Genomic DNA, 20,393 nt, shown 5'->3' with positions numbered 1-20,393 from the left:
CTGTAAGTCGGCGAAATGGTGAATGCGATCGTTGATATCCGAAATTCCGAGTCAATAATTAAAATTACTCATGTTAACTTTACTACCTATAACTTATTATAATTGTTCAGGTTCGTTCTGTGTCGGACAGACAATTCGTAGTTAGGAACATGAAAGTGATGTTTAGAATATTGAGACCCTATGGTTCAAACATTTTGAACAAATACAAGGGTAGTTCATCGTTTCTGTTCACGGACTATCAGCGTTATTCAGTGAACACTGAAGGAAAAACAGAAGTGCCACTTAAATATCAAAACATACCTAGTGAAAACATTCGCAACTTTAGTATCATAGCCCATGTAGATCATGGTAAGAGCACATTGGCTGATCGGCTGTTAGAACTGACAAATACTGTCTGCATCGAGGAAGGCAAAGCACAAGTGTTAGACAGGTAAACATTTTTTTAATTTATAATAATTATAAATTATGTTTGAATTGAAATGTATATTGAAGAAGGTGTTGGTGTATTATTGATTATATTCGCATAAAAAAAATGATAAATATATTTAATAAATAGCTGGTACATTTAAATAATAATAATGTCAATGATTAAACTTTGCATTTATAAGTATATATTTTAGTCTTATCTTTTGAGTTATTAACATTATACTTACTGTATAAAGTATGGTTATGGCCGATAACCTATATTATTAAATAGCAAGTAAAACAGTAATCAATGAAAGAGTTTTTTTTATATATCTTATAAATTATTAATTATTTGAAAAAAAATATTTTTTTGTTAAAATAATAAATATTTAAGAATTATCACTACTTATTTAACTACCTACTCATATATACATTAAATCAATTTTAAGTATCTACATTATATGTTATAAAAAGGAATAACTTATTGTTTATTTATTAATTCCAGATTACAAGTAGAAAAAGAAAGAGGTATAACAGTGAAAGCTCAAACAGCTTCATTATTTTATAAAAGCAAAATAGATGATCAAATATACCTGTTAAATTTAATCGATACACCAGGTCATGTTGATTTTTCCAATGAAGTTTCTCGATCATTATCAGCATGCCAAGGTGTTATACTTTTAGTGGATGCTAACCAAGGTGTTCAAGCTCAGACGGTGGCTAATTTTTATTTGGCCTTCTGTCAGAATTTGATTATTGTACCTGTATTAAATAAAGTTGATTTAAAAAATGCCAATCCAGAAAAAGTAGAAGAACAACTGCGTGTTTTGTTTGACATTGAGCCAGAAACCGTCTTAAGGGTAAAGTTTTTGTCAATAAATGATTATAAAATAATTATTTTTTAGTTACAAAAATTATAAAATGTTTATAGATATCAGCCAAGCAAGGAACTGGTGTGGAAGATTTATTAGAATCTATTGTCACACGATTACCACCTCCAGATGCTAATCGTCAAGCACCATTCAAAGCTTTGATTTTTGATAGTTGGTTTGATAAATACCGTGGTGCTGTAGTTCTAATTTATGTTCAAGATGGATGTGTTAAAGAAGGTGATATAATAACAACTGTTTATTCTCAAACGTCATATACAGTAAAAAATGTTGGAATACTACGACCAACAGAATTTAACACAGGAACATTGTAAGAGTATAATTTTTATAATTTTTATAATAATTATTATTATTATTATTTTTAATTTTTAATTTTATAGAGTAGGTGGCCAAGTTGGATTTCTCACATGTAATATAAGATCAGCAAAAGAAGCCCATATTGGAGATACTATACATTTAAAAGATGAACCAGTTGAACCATTTCCTGGGTTTAAACCTGCACAACCAATGGTGTTTGCTGGGCTATTCCCTATGGATCAATCATTACATATGGAAATGAGAAGTGCTTTAGAACGACTAACACTCAATGATTCGGCTGTTAGTATTACAACTGAGTCAAGGTACAAAAAAATTATAAAACAAATAATTATTTTTACTTTAACATAACTTATTTATTTATACTAGTCCAGCACTAGGTCTTGGTTGGAGATTAGGTTTCCTTGGCCTACTCCATTTAGATGTATTTAATCAAAGACTGGAACAGGAATACAATGCTCAAGCAATTATGACAGCGCCTAGTGTAACATATAAAGGTTTTTATTTTATCTAAACTTTTAGAAATATTGATTATCTTTTTTAATATATAAAATATTTCAGCTAAAGTGACTTCAAAAAAATTAATTGAAAAGTATGGTAGTGATGAGTTTTGTTTTTCTAATCCAATGGATTTCCCTGATCCCACTTTCACTGTAGCACTTTATGAACCGTTCATTCTTGGCACTATCATAACTCCTGGTAAAAATAAACTGTAATTAATGAATATATTCTGTTTTATTAATAATAAAATTTAAATTATAGATGAATATTTGGGAGGTGTTTTGTCATTATGTATGGAGAAAAGAGGTGTACAAAAATCTTCGACTAATATTGACAATACTAGAATAATGATACAGTGTTATTTCCCATTAAATGAAATTGTGATAGACTTTCATGATACACTTAAATCGATTACATCAGGTTTTGGAAGTTTTAGTTATGAAGATCATGGATATGAACTCTCAAATCTAGTTAAAGTATGATAAATTACAAACATAGATAATATTATAAATTTAATATAATATGCTGCTAATATAACTGATGCTAATTTTGAATAATGTTTTTGAAATGTAACCATAGTCTATACTCTATATGGTACAATTGATTTATGATGTATAATAGTTTTAATTTATCTTAAATAATAACAATTTCAATAGTAGCATGTGTTTATCTTAATAATAATCTAAACTCTAAATTTATTAATATGTGGGTATCTTACCAAAGTGTATTGTTGGTAAAAATTTATTACATTACAAATATAATTTTTTTTTTATAATAGTTATTTTTAAATTTAACCTTGTATATAATATAATGGTTCTCAACTTATGTATAACTAACTTGGATAAAGAGTTTTATTGAAAAAATTATGAACTAATTATAGGTAGTAGTAATATTATTTAAGTAAAAACTCTAGTGGTTTAATTATATTTTTATTAATTTATTTTCATTATAAAGCTTAATAATCAATAACATTGTTATTTATACAATAAATAAAATAATAAATAGCAAGACACAACTACAAACAAGTTTCTATAATATAATTCTTCTATAACCTATTAATAGTTATTTTTAACTGCTATTATTTGAAATGGTGTAGCTACTAGCTGGACTACTTCAGCAAACACATCAAATGTCTAACCTTTACAACCTTTACTTATTGTATTTTACAGATAACAATATATTATTTTATTATAAAATTATTAAAAAAACCAGATTTTTTTTTAAAAATAATTTGAATTTATCTATCAAAATTCAAAAATTAGAAAATGTATGATGAAAAACCAAATTTGAGTTAATATGATTTGTTAATTAATGATAATAATAAAAAAAAAATAGTACTTAAAATTTATAATAATTTAACACAATAAAATAAAAAGCATATTATGTTGAGTAGTATTTTAAGTACAATCTTAAATCTTTTTAACACTTTAATACCAATTCTTGCTTTTTAATCTAAACTATTCATATTTTTTTAGTTGAATATTTTGCTTAATGGAAATGTTGTTGAAGAACTTGGAACCATAGTTCATTCAAGTAAAGCTGTAAGTCTTGGGCGTAAAATGGTATTGAAATTAGTTGACATGGTTCCAAGACAAATGTTTCAGGTAATATTTTAAGTACTGATTAATCATTGGCACTTTTATCATCTAACTAAAATATGAAATGACATAGATTGCGATTCAAGCTTCAGTCAAAGGGAAAATAATTGCAAGAGAAACATTGAAAGCGTATCGCAAAGATGTAACATCTAAACTTGTAAGTGTGCAATCCTTCTATTATACTTCAATAATTATTTCAACACTAAGTTTAAGCTATAAATTATTATACATAAAATCAAATTATTCTACTTTTGTTTTATTTTTTATTTACCATGTTGAGTAAATCAAATCAAGGTTAAATTAGGTTAATTAAGGATAATTAAATTAATTAAGAATTTATTATTCAATAAATAATAATAATATATTGATATTCGTTAAATTCACATATTATAACAACATTTTATTGGATTATACTTTATTGATCTAATATTCTAATACAATACTAATACTTACTATCTAATTCTATAATATATTTATTATCTAGATAAATTTTTATAAGTACTCTGATTGAACTTAAATATTTACTTAATATAACTACTGTTTTTGACTCTTATTTTTTTAGTACTAATAAATAATTATATTAATGTCTTATAACAACTTGTTACTTTATTTTATAGTGTGGAAAACGTGGTGGTGATATTACAAGAAAAATGAAACTTTTGAAACAACAGTCAGATGCTAAAAAAAAAATGAAAATGGTTGGAAATATTGAAATTCCTCGTGATACATTCATTAATGTTCTTAAACGTTAACAATTCTATGCATTATTCTATAGACTGTCAATTTAAACGTGTATGAAGTGTTTATTTTTGTTATAATTTACAATTATAAATAGTAGTCAATAAATTTTGTTAACAAATTCTATTGAACTATTAATTTTTAAATCTGAGCATTATAAATATGCTTTTGATTTCTCAATGTGTTTTTTCTTTCCATATAGTTTTTGGAATTTAAATGTCTTGCACGGTATTTTAAAAGCAGCAATGTTCAGAATTACCTCTGTTGAAACTTAAAAAAACTGTCATTATTTATTTTCATCTTTTCGAAATAGAAAAAAATTTATATTTTGGATTGAAATTGGACAAAAGTGTGATTTATAAGTATTTGTGGAATAATAGCATAAATCCTCACCCCAGCTATATTTTTCTTTAATCATTAATGAATAATGATGGTCATTAAAAGTAATTTATTAGAATACTAATTTAGTAAATTAATAATTTCAGACACCACTTAATAAATATAATTATAATGTAGTTATGTTCAAGTAACAGCATTACATAAAAATTTAACACATATAGTTCAATTGAACATAAATTGTAGTAATTATAATTAAAAGTTACAATAATTTGTATATAAGATTGAATAATTTTGTACTGTCATCGTATTAATTCAGAATTATCCAAATAATAGTATATTTTTTAAACACAGCTATACAGCTCTATATGAGTATTAGATATACATCAACCGGTTTATAATACCCACCCAGGCAGACAAGATAATGCATTAAGATTATGTTTATGATTATTTATAATTTATGTGGTATTAATTATAGTAATATTATTGATGAGTAGTTTTTCCAGTAAAAAAATAATGTTGAAATATGTTAATCTTAGTCAATATCGTCTATAATAATTTATTTAACTTAATTAATTACTGTAACAACAGTGATGAAGTATTTCTTAACATTATAAATTAATAAAAATTATTTTATGTCACAATTGACACTTAAATACGAAAGTATTACTCATTAATTTAGAATTATCAGCTTATGTGTAAATATGAAATAAATTATTCAACATTTATCAATCTAAAAACTAGAAAAATGATACTCTTTGATAAGTATTATAAATATTTTACTCTATCTACCTTATTTATCAAATAATATGTATTAAATAGTTTTAAAATTATGTTATGGTTATGGAATTGTTCTGTTTTGGAAGTTTTGTCAAAAAAATTATTTTTTTTTACACCATTATTGAATTAAATGATTGGCTTTTTCTTTCTTTTTTTTCGTACCACATTATTAAATCTCTTTAACAGCAAAAATTTAATAAAATTAGTCTAAATAGGGAGATGTGGGAAGATGTGGGATACTTGGATGGCTAAATTACTGTTTGTTTTAGAGGGAAAATATTCTTGTTGTACAACTGGTTTCCAAGCATAATTCAACCTAATTTAAACCCTTAGTTATTTATTTTATAAAATTTTATGTATATATGTATTAAGTTCCAATATATTGTTACCTATAGTAAATAATATCATAATGAATAAAGCTATAATTGTATAATAAAAATGCGATTGATAAATGCATAAACCTTTAAGTAAATGAAAAAGTCTTCTAATCTAAATTCTAATTCTAAATCTTTCTAATGAAAACTTTGATTTTCGATGATAGAATGTCGCTGGAGCGTGTTCCATGAAAATACTTGTAAATCCAATCCGTCACATCTGGCCGAAATAAAATGATCTGTTCAATAGCGTGAAGTGTAAATAGGACGATACGGCTCTTTTTTGGCTGAAAAAAATATTGCAAAGTAAACATTAGAGACTATACTCCGGCCCACGAAAGAACGACCGTAATTCGCGCATCGATACTGATATATACAGATATATTCCCACTACCCGACCGGTGTCCGATCGCCCGGCATGCGATATGGAAGGGGAATCGATGCGCAGCGTCGGACGAGTTTTTACGGTCGTTCTTTCGTGGGCCGGAGTATAGTCTTTTTCACTAAGTATATTTTATGTTAAATAATATAACAGGGTGAAGTAATTTATTTTATTATTAGATATTATACAATGGGTAGTTTGGTACGTCAAATAAAGTTTTGTCTTAATTTCCGAACATATTGAATTCAAAAATACCGTTGTCTGTACAAAATATAATAATTAACGTAAAAGTTTCATTTCACTTCGAATAATATTTTTGAACTAAAACAAAATAGTGAATACTTGGGACATGCATAAGTAGTTTAAATATGTAATTAGTAATACCAAATTCGAATTTAAAATGTCTATGAAAAAATTTTGGTAATGTAATTTTTTGTTTCAGTATGAATCACTAATGAGGAACTTAATATTAATCTCTTTCAAGCCTTAGCTATAAAAATTGCACATTTTACACATTTTCAACTTCAAAACAATTTTAAAATGTTCATGATTTTAATGAATTGTATCGAAATTTGATTTTCAAATGCTCGTAAGAATAAATTTGCTCCGATTTATTTAAAAATATTTTACAAATCTATAAAGAAATTTATGTGGGATCTTGTATTAAATTATATGATGTATATAAAATAGTCATATAAAAATTGTATGACAATAGTACGTATCTACGATTATTTGTTTACAAGTTACGTCAACAAACTTGATGTACGTACAAATTTCAGTTTTTTTTTTTTTATTTAAATTTGTTTTTGTTTTTCCTAGTTAGGTTAGGTTTGAAAAATCAAATGAATTTTTGATTTTGATATCTTAAAAGTAAAAATTAAACCCAATTTACCATCTGAAATCATACTCAAAGTCGAAAATCGAACTACTTATTGTGCACACTGCATACATACATCTGACGAAATAATCAAATGACCCAATATGAAATTCCATTTATAATTAAATAGGTAGCACCTTAATAGTAAATTAAATTATAAATTTCCAATTAAATGTATGTTGTTATTTTATAAAGTAAAAACGTATAATAGTAAAAAAATTAACTTTGTTTCAAAACTGTTGTTTTTTAATAACTTAAAATCGTATAAAAATAAGACATTTTAATTACACATACATTTAACTAGAAAATGAGAGTTAAGTGAGTATTAAATAAGAGAAAGTAAGTAATCTGTAAATTTGTACAATACGTAAAATTGTAGACATGCAAGTATAATATAGATATTAATAAAATAAGTAAAATAACCAGCAAAAAACTCGTCATCCAAATCTTCGAATTCGGCCTCAGACATGATTTTATTGATTTGCATCTTAACTGTCGCTTGTCGTTTAGCCGTAAATGTACTCATCGTCTTAGCCCAGGCGAGAAATGTGTGCTCCTGTGCAGTAAAATCCAACGGTCCTTTCTTGATCACTGGCTTGGGTTGTGGCAGATCAGGTAGAACATCCGTCTGACCGTCATATTCATTGTCTCCCGAGTGACTTGTATTACCATTGACTTTGGTCCAGACTTTATCACTTTTGTCAACGTTTTTGTCGGACCCGGACTGATCTTCTTGACGTCTCTTCTTGGCACTAGATGGCCCATCATCTCTTGTCGCCACCACCGCCTCAGACGTTGCGATCTTGTCGTCGGTCGTGTCATCGTCATTGGAATCGTCATCATTGTCGTCGTCGTCATCGGTGTCGGGGAACTGGCCCGTAGTAATTATGAACTTTTTAAAGTCGTTTAAGTCTTGAACTATTCCGGCAGCCATAGTCTTCCCAAATTCCTGAATTTCATCTTCGGTGGGGGACCGCGTCGACAACATGTCATCCCCTTCCATTAGATCGGGACTTACGAATCCAAAACCACACATTGGGATTACAATTTCGTTAATGTCATTGCTTGATTCATCGAAATAGGGTTCTGGTACCGGGTGCACGAATTGTGAGTCCTCCAGTTTCGGAGTGAATGGCGTCTTGTTTTCGTTCGTGGGACTTTCGTTACCGTCATCCTGCTGTGCAGGTCCCTGCTCGGTGGACCGCGAGAACGGAAATTCAGAGCTGGATGTTGTGTCGTTATCAGACGGTTCACCCACAACGGATTTCGCGTGCAAAGGTCGTGTAGCTGAATTCGGAATGTTTATTTCAGTTATCAGCTGTATCGCGGGTTGAAATTCCGGTATTTGGCTGTTAAAAAACGATTTGAACATTAATATTGCAATGAATTATTTTTTAAACAAATACATTTTTAATCAATGATAAATTATGTCACAATGGTATCCTATGATTTATTAATTAGTTATAAACTGTTAAAAAAGCATAATCAATTTTTCTTGTATCCGTGGGTATAAATATATTAATTTATTATATTAATTTTAAATTAACTATCAAAGAGAAATATAATTTTGAAAAAAGGTCATTCTCATATACTATGTAAATTGCGTCCCGGGTGTATTTGAAATACATGTAAATTGCGGCTTGACATATTCCAATTTCCGATCGATAGTACAATTTAAAGATAAGTATTATTATTATCTTTAATATTGATTGATGCGGTGTGTTGCACAGTTAAAACGTGTGTTTTTTGAAATTAAATGATTATAATATTTGTATAAATAGTTTTAAGGATCATAACCATTCACAAATTTCGGAAACAATAATAAATCGATAGATATGTACCTAACAACAATTTAAATAGAAAAGCTTTAGAATATTAAATAAATAACTACAAATTAAGCCTTCCCTACCTCCTTTTTAGTTGTACTTATGAATTTATTAAATATTAATCAAAACATTTCTACTGGCTAAAAAATGGTTTAATTTTTATGTATTTACCGATATATTTATATTATATAGCTATTGAAGACCACTCTTTTTAATAATGTGATTAATTTCAGATCTTAAACTAAATAGGTACAGTAGAACTCCGATTATCCGAACGTCAATTAATCGAACAAGAAAAAAAAGAGAAGGCGGCTTTTTTTAGTTTTAAAATACCTATGTCACATATTATAATTAAAGCTTATTTTGTTTCAGTTAAATACTTTGGTAAAATTATTTGTTTATGGTTACGAATTTTAAATTATACTACATACATATTAATAATAAATACATATATTATATACAATATATTCATACAATTATATGAGTATAACCTTTGATATGTCATAATATGTCAATCATTCGGATATTTGCTTATCTGGACCACTGTTGACACTAATTAGTCCGGATAATCGGAGTTCTACTGTATTTAATTAACCTCAACAATTTATCAAAGAGTAAAATTTAGAGAACCTTTGTCTCTTTCATTTAAAATAAAATGTATGTTCCCAATTACTGTTAATTTTAACAATTTTCTAGATGTTTTGTAGATTGAAAAAAACAACTTAGATTGATTTTGATTCATTTTTATTTGACAAGTATGCAAATTTAAATGAAAGTTGAAAATAATTGGTTTATGGTATTTTAAATTCTGTTATATCACTTTTCACAAAATTACATTCCATCATTTTACTTTTCGTATTATTTTATCATTCCGATCAATTAATATCTGTATAAAATTACGGTATAACATTTAAATGAAGCAATTGTTGGATATGAATTAATAGAGAAAACTTACAATTATTTATTAAAAATTATTACCTACCTACTCCAAACAATTATTTATATGTTAAGGAGTACGACCAAACAAGATTATATAATTATAAAGACTGTTAAATGCATTTTTTTAAACAGTCAATAAAAATGTTAAGAGAACGTTATACACGCATGTGTTGTCTCCGTCTTACACAAGTATGACATAGCAAATTTTCGTTCGTCAGTTTCAAAAGTATGCTGTTAGTTTTGATATTAGAGTGAATTGACCTAATTTAAAAGTAAGATGATTATCAAGGGCCCCACGTAGTTTTTTATTGATATTATTATTTTTAAGTAATTTATGATAATTTTAAAATGTAGAGTTTCAAAAAGGTCATAACTTACTTAAAAATAATAATATCAATAAAAGGCTACTTTACTGCTTAGTGTAGCAAAATCTTTAGAATGTGCAAAAAAAAAAAATCTAAAATATGCTTATTGAAATTTCCTATTTAATTCACTGTAATTTGAAATAAATTGCATATTACTCAACTATATTTTACTACTCCCAATATACGGATGGGCATTTGTAGCTAAAGTTTAGAACTATGATAATTAAACAATTTTTTCACCAATCGATAAAAAAACAGGGTTTCCCATAAATTCATGATAAATATAAGAGAAACATAACTATATTACCATACTATGATATAGATTTTAAAAAAGCATTAAAGATAAATTGATTAATAAATAATTGCATTTTATAGTGACCGACTTTGGGGTTACTCTTGGACAAAATCTTAATACAAATTGTTATAAGTAGGTACAACGTGTGTCGTGATTTTTTATTTGTATTGTTTCTGATCGAAAATTTAAAATAAAATAAAAATCGCTCAAAGTGCAATCAATTCAACTCCTATATTAGTTTCTAAGAAAATAAACGTTGATTAAAAAATGTATAGGTACATAATTCCATTTGCAGACAGTTAACCCACTCTCCTAAGCAGGTTTTACTAATAAAAACTTTATAAAACACAATAGGTATAGGTAGCTTCAAAATATATTTTTAATATTATGAATTCATTTTTCATTTCTCTGGATTTTTTGGTCTACTTAATTTTGTAGAATTAATTAAATATCATTGCGTCAGCGAGTTTCTGTCGATAATTATAATTTATTCTTAATATTATTTTTACAGACCAACAACAGTAACTACATACATATAATTATTGGAAATTCTATTTCAAACGTTTCAAGAATATTTATTAAAACGTTTAAAACTGTAGTTGTGAACATTCATTATTTAAAAATTAAAACAACTCGCGACACTCGAATTAGAATAAAAAAATAATCTATATACGTCCATTGGTTTTTATAAACAATTAATGGGTTTTAATATTTTATTTATTAGGTAATAATATAATATTATATTACAATGGTCCATTGGTATTTAGTACCTATCATAATACTTATTACTTACAATTGTCTGCGAACATATGGTTTAAAGTTACGCATAAGCTTCGCCCACGGCCATTTCATAAACTGTTCCAAAACTTCTTCAGACGAATCGTCGTTGCTCAGTTTTCTAATGAAATCAGCATACTTGTTTAACATTTTGTCCCATTTGGCCTGCAGAATTTCGCCTGTAAATAAACATTGCTCATCGGATATAATGTAATACATAAATTGTTTTATTTTTTTATATTACATAATACATTATATTATAAGGTGATCAGATTCTCAAAGTTATAATGTGCACATGGCCATATATAATATACCTACTCCAATACTTAAACAAACGTTTAGTTTTAAAATTGATAGACAATAATTTATCTTAACAATTAAAAAAACTTACATACAGGTACAGGACGAGTTTTTAAAGAACTCAAAATATTTGTAAGTACCTACCTACCAACACTGTAGTACTGTTTTTTAATTATTATCCGAATACCATAAAATGAATTAAACCCAGGATGATATATTATAAATATGTATAATTATAATAAAAGACACCTAAGCAGTGAATAGTGAGCACTTTATATAGTATACAGTTTATACGATTTATTAACTGTTGTAACTAATGATTAGGCATTCTATGTAGGCATAAGGCTATAGACCAAGTCTGTAATTGAAAGCCTAAATAATATGGATAGGATTAGTACTTCACAATTTAAAACTTCAATTTTTAAATTATAAATTACTAGTTGATTCCAAACAGCGTTGCCTGTAAAAAAATAAAATAACTCTAATGGATTTATCACGTCTTAAAATGTGTTGAATGTAAGCTACACATATTTTTAAGCATACCTAGTAAAAAATAAAATAAATCAAACAATTAGGCTAATTTTAACTAAATATAAAATTTAGGTCAAAAATTATTTATTATTATAATAATTATTTTATTTTCTACAATTACTGAAAATAAATGAAGTGTTTTATTTATGTGTTTTCCCAAACGTAATATTATGTAAATAAATGTAAAGGAGTAAAGGACACAGTCACACATAAGCTTATGTAGTAGTAGCAGGTTAAGAGTGGCTGATTTGATATAGTTGCAACTCATAAGAGAGTGAAAAGTGGAGAATGAAATGAAGAAGGTCTGTATTTTTATATTTTTATTTCAATAACTCACATACAAATATTCTGTATGTATATACTATATGCTTAGACAAATTAGTAACAATTTAAAATTATTTTATAAAATGCGTATATAAATTCTTTAGCAATATATTATATTAATTTTTATTTTTTTTATTAAAAGTATATTTATGTGTTGAAATTGAACAATCAAAATAAAAGTAAATAATATTCATCGTCAACTGGTACCGAAAATAACAATCAAAATATTAAAAAAAATATATAAATATATAAATACTTGCAAACTACCTCTATTAATTTCTTACCTTTATTAAAAACAAATTTAAATAAAAATAAATATAAATCTAAGAGAGATTATTTTGTTTTATTTATTTATAAAATGTGAAAACTTATCTTTGATTTAAAAATAAAAAATAACAATAATAAAAAAAAATCTTGTAAAGTACAAACCTACATGTTTGACTAAAAACTTAAAAATTGTTATACAAAGTAACAAAAATAAACAATACGTGATTTTAAATGTTAATAAGATTTTTCAAAAAACTATAATTAATTATTACATGAAGTCTCAACTCATAAAATAAAATCAAAGTTGGAATAACGAATTTAATTTGCACTTGTGCGAGCTGCACGTATTATGACACTTCTTATTATTTAATGGTTATTTTATGAATACTGAATAAATTATACTTAATAGTTTGATGTTTGAATAAATAAGCACATGATTCTGTTTCTCCGTTTAAAAGAGATTTCGGGGGGGGGGGGGGGATTCAAAGATGGAAAATTATTTAAAAGTTTCTTCAAATTGTATTTGTTTGTGAATATATACGCATAAGAATAACTCTTATTTTTGCCTTAGTAAAAACGTGTTTATTTTTGTTTATTTATTTCAAAGATATTTAAGTTCATAAAGTTGAAACACATAAAATGCAAAATACCTATATCTTATAGATATTATATAATTTAATGAATAACTTTTGACACTTTGTAATATTATGTGTATCAAAGAAAATAAGTTGTCAAGTCACTTAAGAAATCTTTCTCTTGTATGGCTGTTTTAAAATAAAATGATTAATATATTATGCTTTAAAGTTAAATGCCATGAACCATGATTAACTATATCAAATAAAATAATGACGACTTTGGATTGAGCAATGTTTACTTATGTATTAGTTACTAATTAAGTACTACCTACCTCGGTATGTACCTACTACTACCCTATTTTAACTATTTGACGATTTTATATTTATTAATTATATACTATATAATAAATGATTATTCATTTTAACGAATTGTCAAAAGTTTTAAACTAATAGTTTGACTATAAATATCTGATAAATAGTTAAAATAATTGTAGTTTATTTTCTACTCTGAATTTTTAAAAAACAAATTTGACTAACAACTTTTGATAATTACATGCTTTCCGTAAAAATTAATTATCTGAGGCGTATTTCATTATGTTTTGTTCAAATATTCGTGTCTTTATAATGGACAGGATGTAGAGATGAGTTTCCGCACACCCTCTCCACGCGCAGAATTAATTATACACGAATGTCCTATTTTAATGAACTTTAAAAAAATATTTACTAGGATAATGATGATAACATTTTTTCGAAAAATATTTTATATAACATCTTATATCTATAATAAAAATTAAAAAAAACTATGATTATTGATTGACATCAAACATAGTTTAAGCTAAGACTATATCAGGACCCTTTATTGTTGGCAATATTTCAATCTTATAAGTGCATATCTACGGGTGATTTCACTTGGGCGTTGTACTAATCAAGTTTATTTTTCGTATTTTATGAATGCTTATACAATTATTCCTAATAACAATACAAAAAAAATATGTATGTATATTTATAAATATTCGACACTGATTTGTTGCGTTTTATAATTAACTATACGTATTTGACATTTATATAATATCTTAATTATTATAACAACACAGCTCAGTGGTTTTCATCCTGTTCGTCGAGCTTCCGGGGGTAGGGGGGGGGGGGGGGTTTGTGGTTTATTATCAACAGAGCTGCGTCCCATTAATTATTTAATTTTTTTTTTATAAAACCTAAAAATCAAAATCAAAAAGATTCTTGTTATTACCTAATAATTACATTTTTATTTCGTTTTTAAATAATATAATACTGTAAAATGGTTTATTTTAATTTTTATTACTATAGTTATTCTTAAGGGAACCACTAATTAAAAAATTAGAAAAGCCGTGAACCCAAAAATGTTGAAAACCATTGGTTTAGATATATAAAATGTTGCAGGAAAAGTGTACTCAAGAAAGAATAACTATATTTTAAGTCAATATTTTTACTCGATTTTATGTACATACAAAAAAATCATAGAAGTATTTATTTTAAAAGTATTATTGTACGAATCATATATAATATATATAATGTATATATATATGGGTTTAGGTAAACATTTCTTAGTTTATTTTTGTTTGAATTGACGATGCTGCGGGCCCTTTTTTTCGTATTACTTCGGCGACGTCACTATCGTTTATTAAAATAAACATATACCTATATTACATATTATTATTAAATTTTATATGTTACGGTTATGTCGCTTATAAGCACAAATTAAACATTTTTTGCTACATTTTAAGTAAGAAAAAATAAATGTATGGCTTAATGTCCAGTTATATCTTTATTCACTTCGAGTACCTACTTCACACTAATCACACCGGTGGTTCGGACATGGAATATTATACAATATACATTAATGCGTATCGAACGATACGCCACGTACAAATATCCTACATAATAATATATATTATATTCTTACTATTGTCACTTAGTCTAATTTATTAACATATTTGATATTTATATAAACTATAGTACAACTATATAGTCTATAATATATTATATAATAACTTGTTTGTATAGATACAACTAAGTTAAATAAAATTTGATAACCCTTAACGGTCTTAACCTTTTATGAAAAAATCCTAGTTATAGGTATGTTTGATTTCTATTGGCCTATCGCTATATACATTAGTCTACATTTAAAATTATTATTTACATTGGAATTAACCATTTGTGTATATCACTTAATTTTTGTGATCTAAATAATAAAACGTGAAATTGTGTAAAGGATAAATATATTATGCGGTAAATGCCATTATACTATGATAATTATAGGTTTAGGCAGTGTTGGATCTAGTATATTTTTTACCCGGGGCAAAGTATAAAATTAGCGCCCTCCTTCTTTGTTATGCCCACAATTTGACGCCATAATTTAGCGCCCCCAACCAAAACTTCCGGGGCAAGTGCCCCGGTTCGTCCCCCCTAGATCCGGCCCTGGTTTTAGGATAGGTAGTCGGTCAAATACCACGAAACAAAAACTCGAAGCACATTAAATTGAATATAGCTCCATAAAATCCAATTTGTTTTATCCAATTGATTTATATCCAAAGTCAATTGTAGTCTGATTTTAATAAGGTCCAAAAACTTTTCTTCCAAATAAACGATGTCCAACATGCCTCAATGTTTAATTTAAATAACGTCTATAGAAATGTCCGATTGACATAGGTAATAATAAATAAAGTCCAATATTTATATTAATTCTATCAATTAGCATATTATTTATAAAAGTGAAATGTAAAATCAAGGAAATTTTTTTTTAATTGATCTCTTATACTACATTACTACATTACCTTCCTATTGGTTTTTGTAAGAAATTACATTTTTACTAAATGTTATGGTTTAAATTATAGAGTTTTTTAGTTTTATTATAAAGATGGTACAATAAATTGTGCAATAAAACATTTATACCTATACAATTTCTAATCTTTAATTTTATAATTTTTAAGTTGTATCTAATAGTAATATTTCATAGAAATACATCAAATTCTATTTTAAAATACCTATAATATAATATGTATTCATTGTACTCATTACTGAATTAGAATAAATAATTTAATTTGAATTCATTAATTATTTTGTATATACTACACAAACGAAATTATTCGGTAGGTACCTCTCAATATTAATACCTAGTATATAGAATTTGGTTACCATCTAAATGGTTTTAATGAATATTTATAATATAATGTAAAAATATCAATTATTTTGGACAAATGGCGAGAAAAATCCATACAAGTGTAATTGACTTTTTAAAAGTAAAAATACAAATCTTTAATTAAATTGAAAAGAATTTATTACCTTTATTTTCGTTATTATAATTTATTTATACATTTTTCAATTTATTTTAAAGGGTGAGAGAGGGTGATGTATTTTATAAAAAGTATTAATTTAAATTTAATGAAAACTGTTCAACCAAAAATGTTTTAAGTATAATTTTCAATAGCGTACAATTAGCACTTGAACAATGTATAAATAAAATCATTTTATGAATATTTATTATTCCAAAAACTTGCTTAATATAATAAAATATTTACATACTAAGCGAACATGAAATAATTAATTAAAAACATGAATAAATTAATAACATAAAATAATTCAAGGGTACAACTGTAAAGGCATATTGAATTCAACAATAATTTTACTTTATGATGTTACCTACCTAATACTTTTTTTTGTTTATTTAATTAAGTACAAGAAAATTCAATATTCTAGATCGTATTGTATTTTATTTTGCGAAGAAAGTAAGAAATATGATACTATTTTTCTAAATCAAAAAGTTTAAAAATGTAATGTAAGATTCTTTATACTCGTATTATATTGTTCTTATAGCAATAAAAGAAAACAAAGCTAAGGTTTATTTTACTTTAATTGATTTTTTTTATAAGCACTTTAAACTAAAATATTGATGAATTTAGATATTATCCAAATGTTTATATTCTCCTTAAATTGTTTTTATATTTATTATTTTGTTGAGATTCAAAAGTATTTATTGACTTAAAATATTCCACTGCTAATTCATTTATTAATTCATAATTGTCTATATTATATAGAATAACATTTTACATTTGTTTTTCTTGTGGCCTGTGTATAATATATGTAGTAACTCTAGGGACGAACATTTTGTAGGAACACACGGAAATCCACAAGAACAATAAATAAACTACGAAAAAAAGTTATAGTTTAAAAAATGTATAAAATGATGTATTTTATTTCAGTATTCAAGTTTTTCATAACATTTTAATTTAATAATGTAACACCTGTACCTACTGCTTAAGGTTCAGGTATAGTGCAATTCATTCAAATCGTGAATTTTAACGAAAATACATATTATGGACAATGGTACAATATACAATATCTATGTTGTATATTTTGTGTGATTATTAAAAGATAAATTATTGTAAATAATATTGTTTACTTTAATATTTATTTATTTTGTTTCACGAACAAAAGTATTATAAAATTATATTACATAGAATTAATTATTTTTTTATTTTATTTTTAGAATATTATTTATTATTTACAAACTAAACTGATTATGATAGTTTCATTTTAATTAATTTTATGTCATAAAAAATGTTATTAAGTAATGTTGAATTTGTATCTAAACACCTATGTAATTTTTCAGATAACCAGTTAACAGTTACTTGTATTTTGGAATTGAAATTAAATTAAATTTGTAATTACCTTCAATACCATTTATAAATAATAAATTTATTAAAAATTAAATAAATCATATAGTATTATTTTTTATCTATCATTATTTATTTCGTACTTATGCATTATTTTAGTAGTATCGCGATATAAAATGTCTTAGCTCAATATAGAGATACGTTACGTTTAAATTTTTTTATAATATTAATAAGGCATCTATCATTGAAAAGTGTATTAAAACAATATTTCCGCCACAATATTAAACATTTTAGAAATAATCGTTTTTGACACTTATTTCAAGGTCGCTGGATGCATGCATATTGTGATATAGTTTTAATTTATGAGCCACTGAGCTTTTTGATTATAAATCGACTACATAATATAATTGGTATATATATTATCAAAATATATATATCTATTATACGTTAAATAATTAAATTACTCACCTGGTATACCTGAAATTCTTTTGCCGATGGTATTAAAAGTGTTTTTTCTTATTTCTTTATTAGAAAAATCTTTATTATCTGGATTGTAGATCTCTGGATGTTTGGTGACTTCATCTATTAACATGCTTACCATCATGTGCATGGCCATTTTTCTGTTGAAATTTATGCGAGTGAAAAAAAAATTGAAAAATTCGAAGTACGTATTTGTTGTTACGTAATTGTTATCTATCGAAAGTTGTACGTAGACTGTGTTCACGGGAGGTCCGGCGATCAACGTTCCTGGGAGTATACTGAGCGCCAAAAATGTTCGAACTCCTGAGGAGGTACCTTTCATAATGTAAACGTTTGGGTTTGACGTAGGTACGCAACTACGCACTTTATTGATTATTTTTGTTCTGTCTAACGGTAACTTGATGAACTGTTCGAGCAACAAGCTCGCACAAGAAACTGTCTATGAATCATGAATTATACAAAAATATAAATGTATTATAATTATTACAATCATTATTGTTGATTAAATACTATATCAAACATTTAAACCAATACAAGAAAACACTATAATTGTATTAGATATTTTTTTCTATTTTATTATTTAATTTGGAAAATGTTATTATAAATAATATAATATATTGTAACAAAAATTACTACTCATTCAAACAAACTAATTGTAATTGATAATTAACATGATATAGATTCGTACAATTTTTACGGTGATATTAACTATTAAAATAGAAAATCGTTTAATATACCATAATACATTATGCTCTATTTGATAATACAAATTTAATAAGTTTTGACTTGAAAAATTAGTATATAATAATTAATATTTATAAAAATAGTATTCATGTGCCATATAATTTCGTTAGCTATAATACAAATGATATCTATCTATCATAGAAGATTTATCTTTTTTCCAATTATATTATTTGTTGATAAACTTCTATATAAGAAAAATACTATTTATTTTGTGTGGCAATTGTTTTCCTTTCAAATCAAACATTAATATAGATTTCTTCCACTACACTTTAAATGCACTTTAAAAGGTTCAATATGAAATAAAACTACAAAGTAAATATTGGTTTTAGTTTAGTAACATAGGTTTTGATATTTTACACTTTTATTTATTTGGATGTTTTCCATCATAAAACCCGTATATTTTATGCCTCCAAGGCTCCAACAAATAAAAACTTTTGATTTGGCTATTTATTATGATGCGTTGTTTTTTCCTAACTCCTTTATATCGCAGTAAAATATAACTACAATAAACTGATAATAGTTGGATATAGATTTGAAATTACAAATTTAACATATAAATATTCTATTGTCTGAAGGTACATCTTACACACCTTATACCTTCTTTATACCTTCATTAAATAGTGATAGTTACCTACCTATATTAATAAGTTTTTAAGGGCCCGGATTTATATGTTCTATAAAAACCTTAGAAATATGCAATTATGCTCTTATTTTGCAGGAATACATCCTAAAAAATAAAAAATATGCAAAAAATTGATATAAAAGTCCTTTGTTTTCATCATTTTTTATACTATTATATTATATTTATATGATTCATTTTTTGTGGTTACTTCAACATAGGTATTTTAATTTCAATCTCAAAATTTAATATTAAAAATATTTTCATTAAATAAATTATATGACTAAATAGGGCATTATTGAATAGGTTTACGTATCAAGATAAATATCACACAAATAACCAGTAACGTATCCAGGCCCCAGAAGAGGGGGGCACAGGGGTCATGCCCCCCATTGGCCGTATCATATAATATATAAAACATAATATGTAAATTAATTTATTTTGGTTATGTACTGGTTTGGAGCTTAAATTAAAAAAAAAAAAATTATTGTTTCGTTAAAAAGATT

At 25.7% G+C, this 20,393-nt stretch overlaps 2 protein-coding genes across 2 annotated transcripts; one reads left to right on the top strand and one right to left on the bottom strand.

Moving 5' to 3' along the window:
- Positions 1 to 5: 5 nt before the first annotated feature.
- Positions 6 to 4,571, top strand: LOC114127919 (translation factor GUF1 homolog, mitochondrial). The gene is made up of 10 exons (XM_027992281.2): positions 6 to 430; positions 911 to 1,265; positions 1,337 to 1,605; positions 1,676 to 1,915; positions 1,980 to 2,107; positions 2,172 to 2,309; positions 2,373 to 2,587; positions 3,587 to 3,715; positions 3,783 to 3,866; positions 4,327 to 4,571. Exons 1-10 carry the CDS (start codon positions 150 to 152, stop codon positions 4,459 to 4,461), a joined length of 1,974 nt encoding a protein of 657 aa, XP_027848082.2. The 5' UTR covers positions 6 to 149; the 3' UTR covers positions 4,462 to 4,571.
- Positions 4,572 to 6,011: 1,440 nt separating this feature from the next.
- On the bottom strand, positions 6,012 to 18,819 carry LOC114127918 (uncharacterized). The gene is made up of 4 exons (XM_027992280.2): positions 18,513 to 18,819; positions 11,415 to 11,577; positions 7,620 to 8,545; positions 6,012 to 6,224 (listed from the first exon to the last, which is right to left on the bottom strand). Exons 1-4 carry the CDS (start codon positions 18,658 to 18,660, stop codon positions 6,181 to 6,183), a joined length of 1,281 nt encoding a protein of 426 aa, XP_027848081.2. The 5' UTR covers positions 18,661 to 18,819; the 3' UTR covers positions 6,012 to 6,180.
- Positions 18,820 to 20,393: the final 1,574 nt, after the last annotated feature.

This window comes from Aphis gossypii, chromosome X (genome assembly GCF_020184175.1).
Source record: "Aphis gossypii isolate Hap1 chromosome X, ASM2018417v2, whole genome shotgun sequence".
NCBI lineage: Eukaryota > Metazoa > Arthropoda > Insecta > Hemiptera > Aphididae > Aphis > Aphis gossypii.
The sequence above is the reverse complement of the archived record's forward strand: the minus strand, read 5'-3'. Positions and strand labels throughout refer to the sequence as shown.

Coding starts and splice junctions, on each gene's coding strand:
- LOC114127919 (XM_027992281.2), top strand. CDS start 150: ATGAAAGTGATGTTTAGAATATTGAGACCCTATGGTTCAAACATTTTG. Junction 431..910: donor AAAGCACAAGTGTTAGACAG/GTAAACATTTTT, acceptor TATTAATTCCAG/ATTACAAGTAGAAAAAGAAA. Junction 1,266..1,336: donor AGCCAGAAACCGTCTTAAGG/GTAAAGTTTTTG, acceptor AAATGTTTATAG/ATATCAGCCAAGCAAGGAAC.
- LOC114127918 (XM_027992280.2), bottom strand. CDS start 18,660: ATGGCCATGCACATGATGGTAAGCATGTTAATAGATGAAGTCACCAAA. Junction 8,546..11,414: donor CCATATGTTCGCAGACAATT/GTAAGTAATAAG, acceptor GTTTTTTAACAG/CCAAATACCGGAATTTCAAC. Junction 6,225..7,619: donor GGATGACGAGTTTTTTGCTG/GTTATTTTACTT, acceptor TATTTTTTTCAG/CCAAAAAAGAGCCGTATCGT.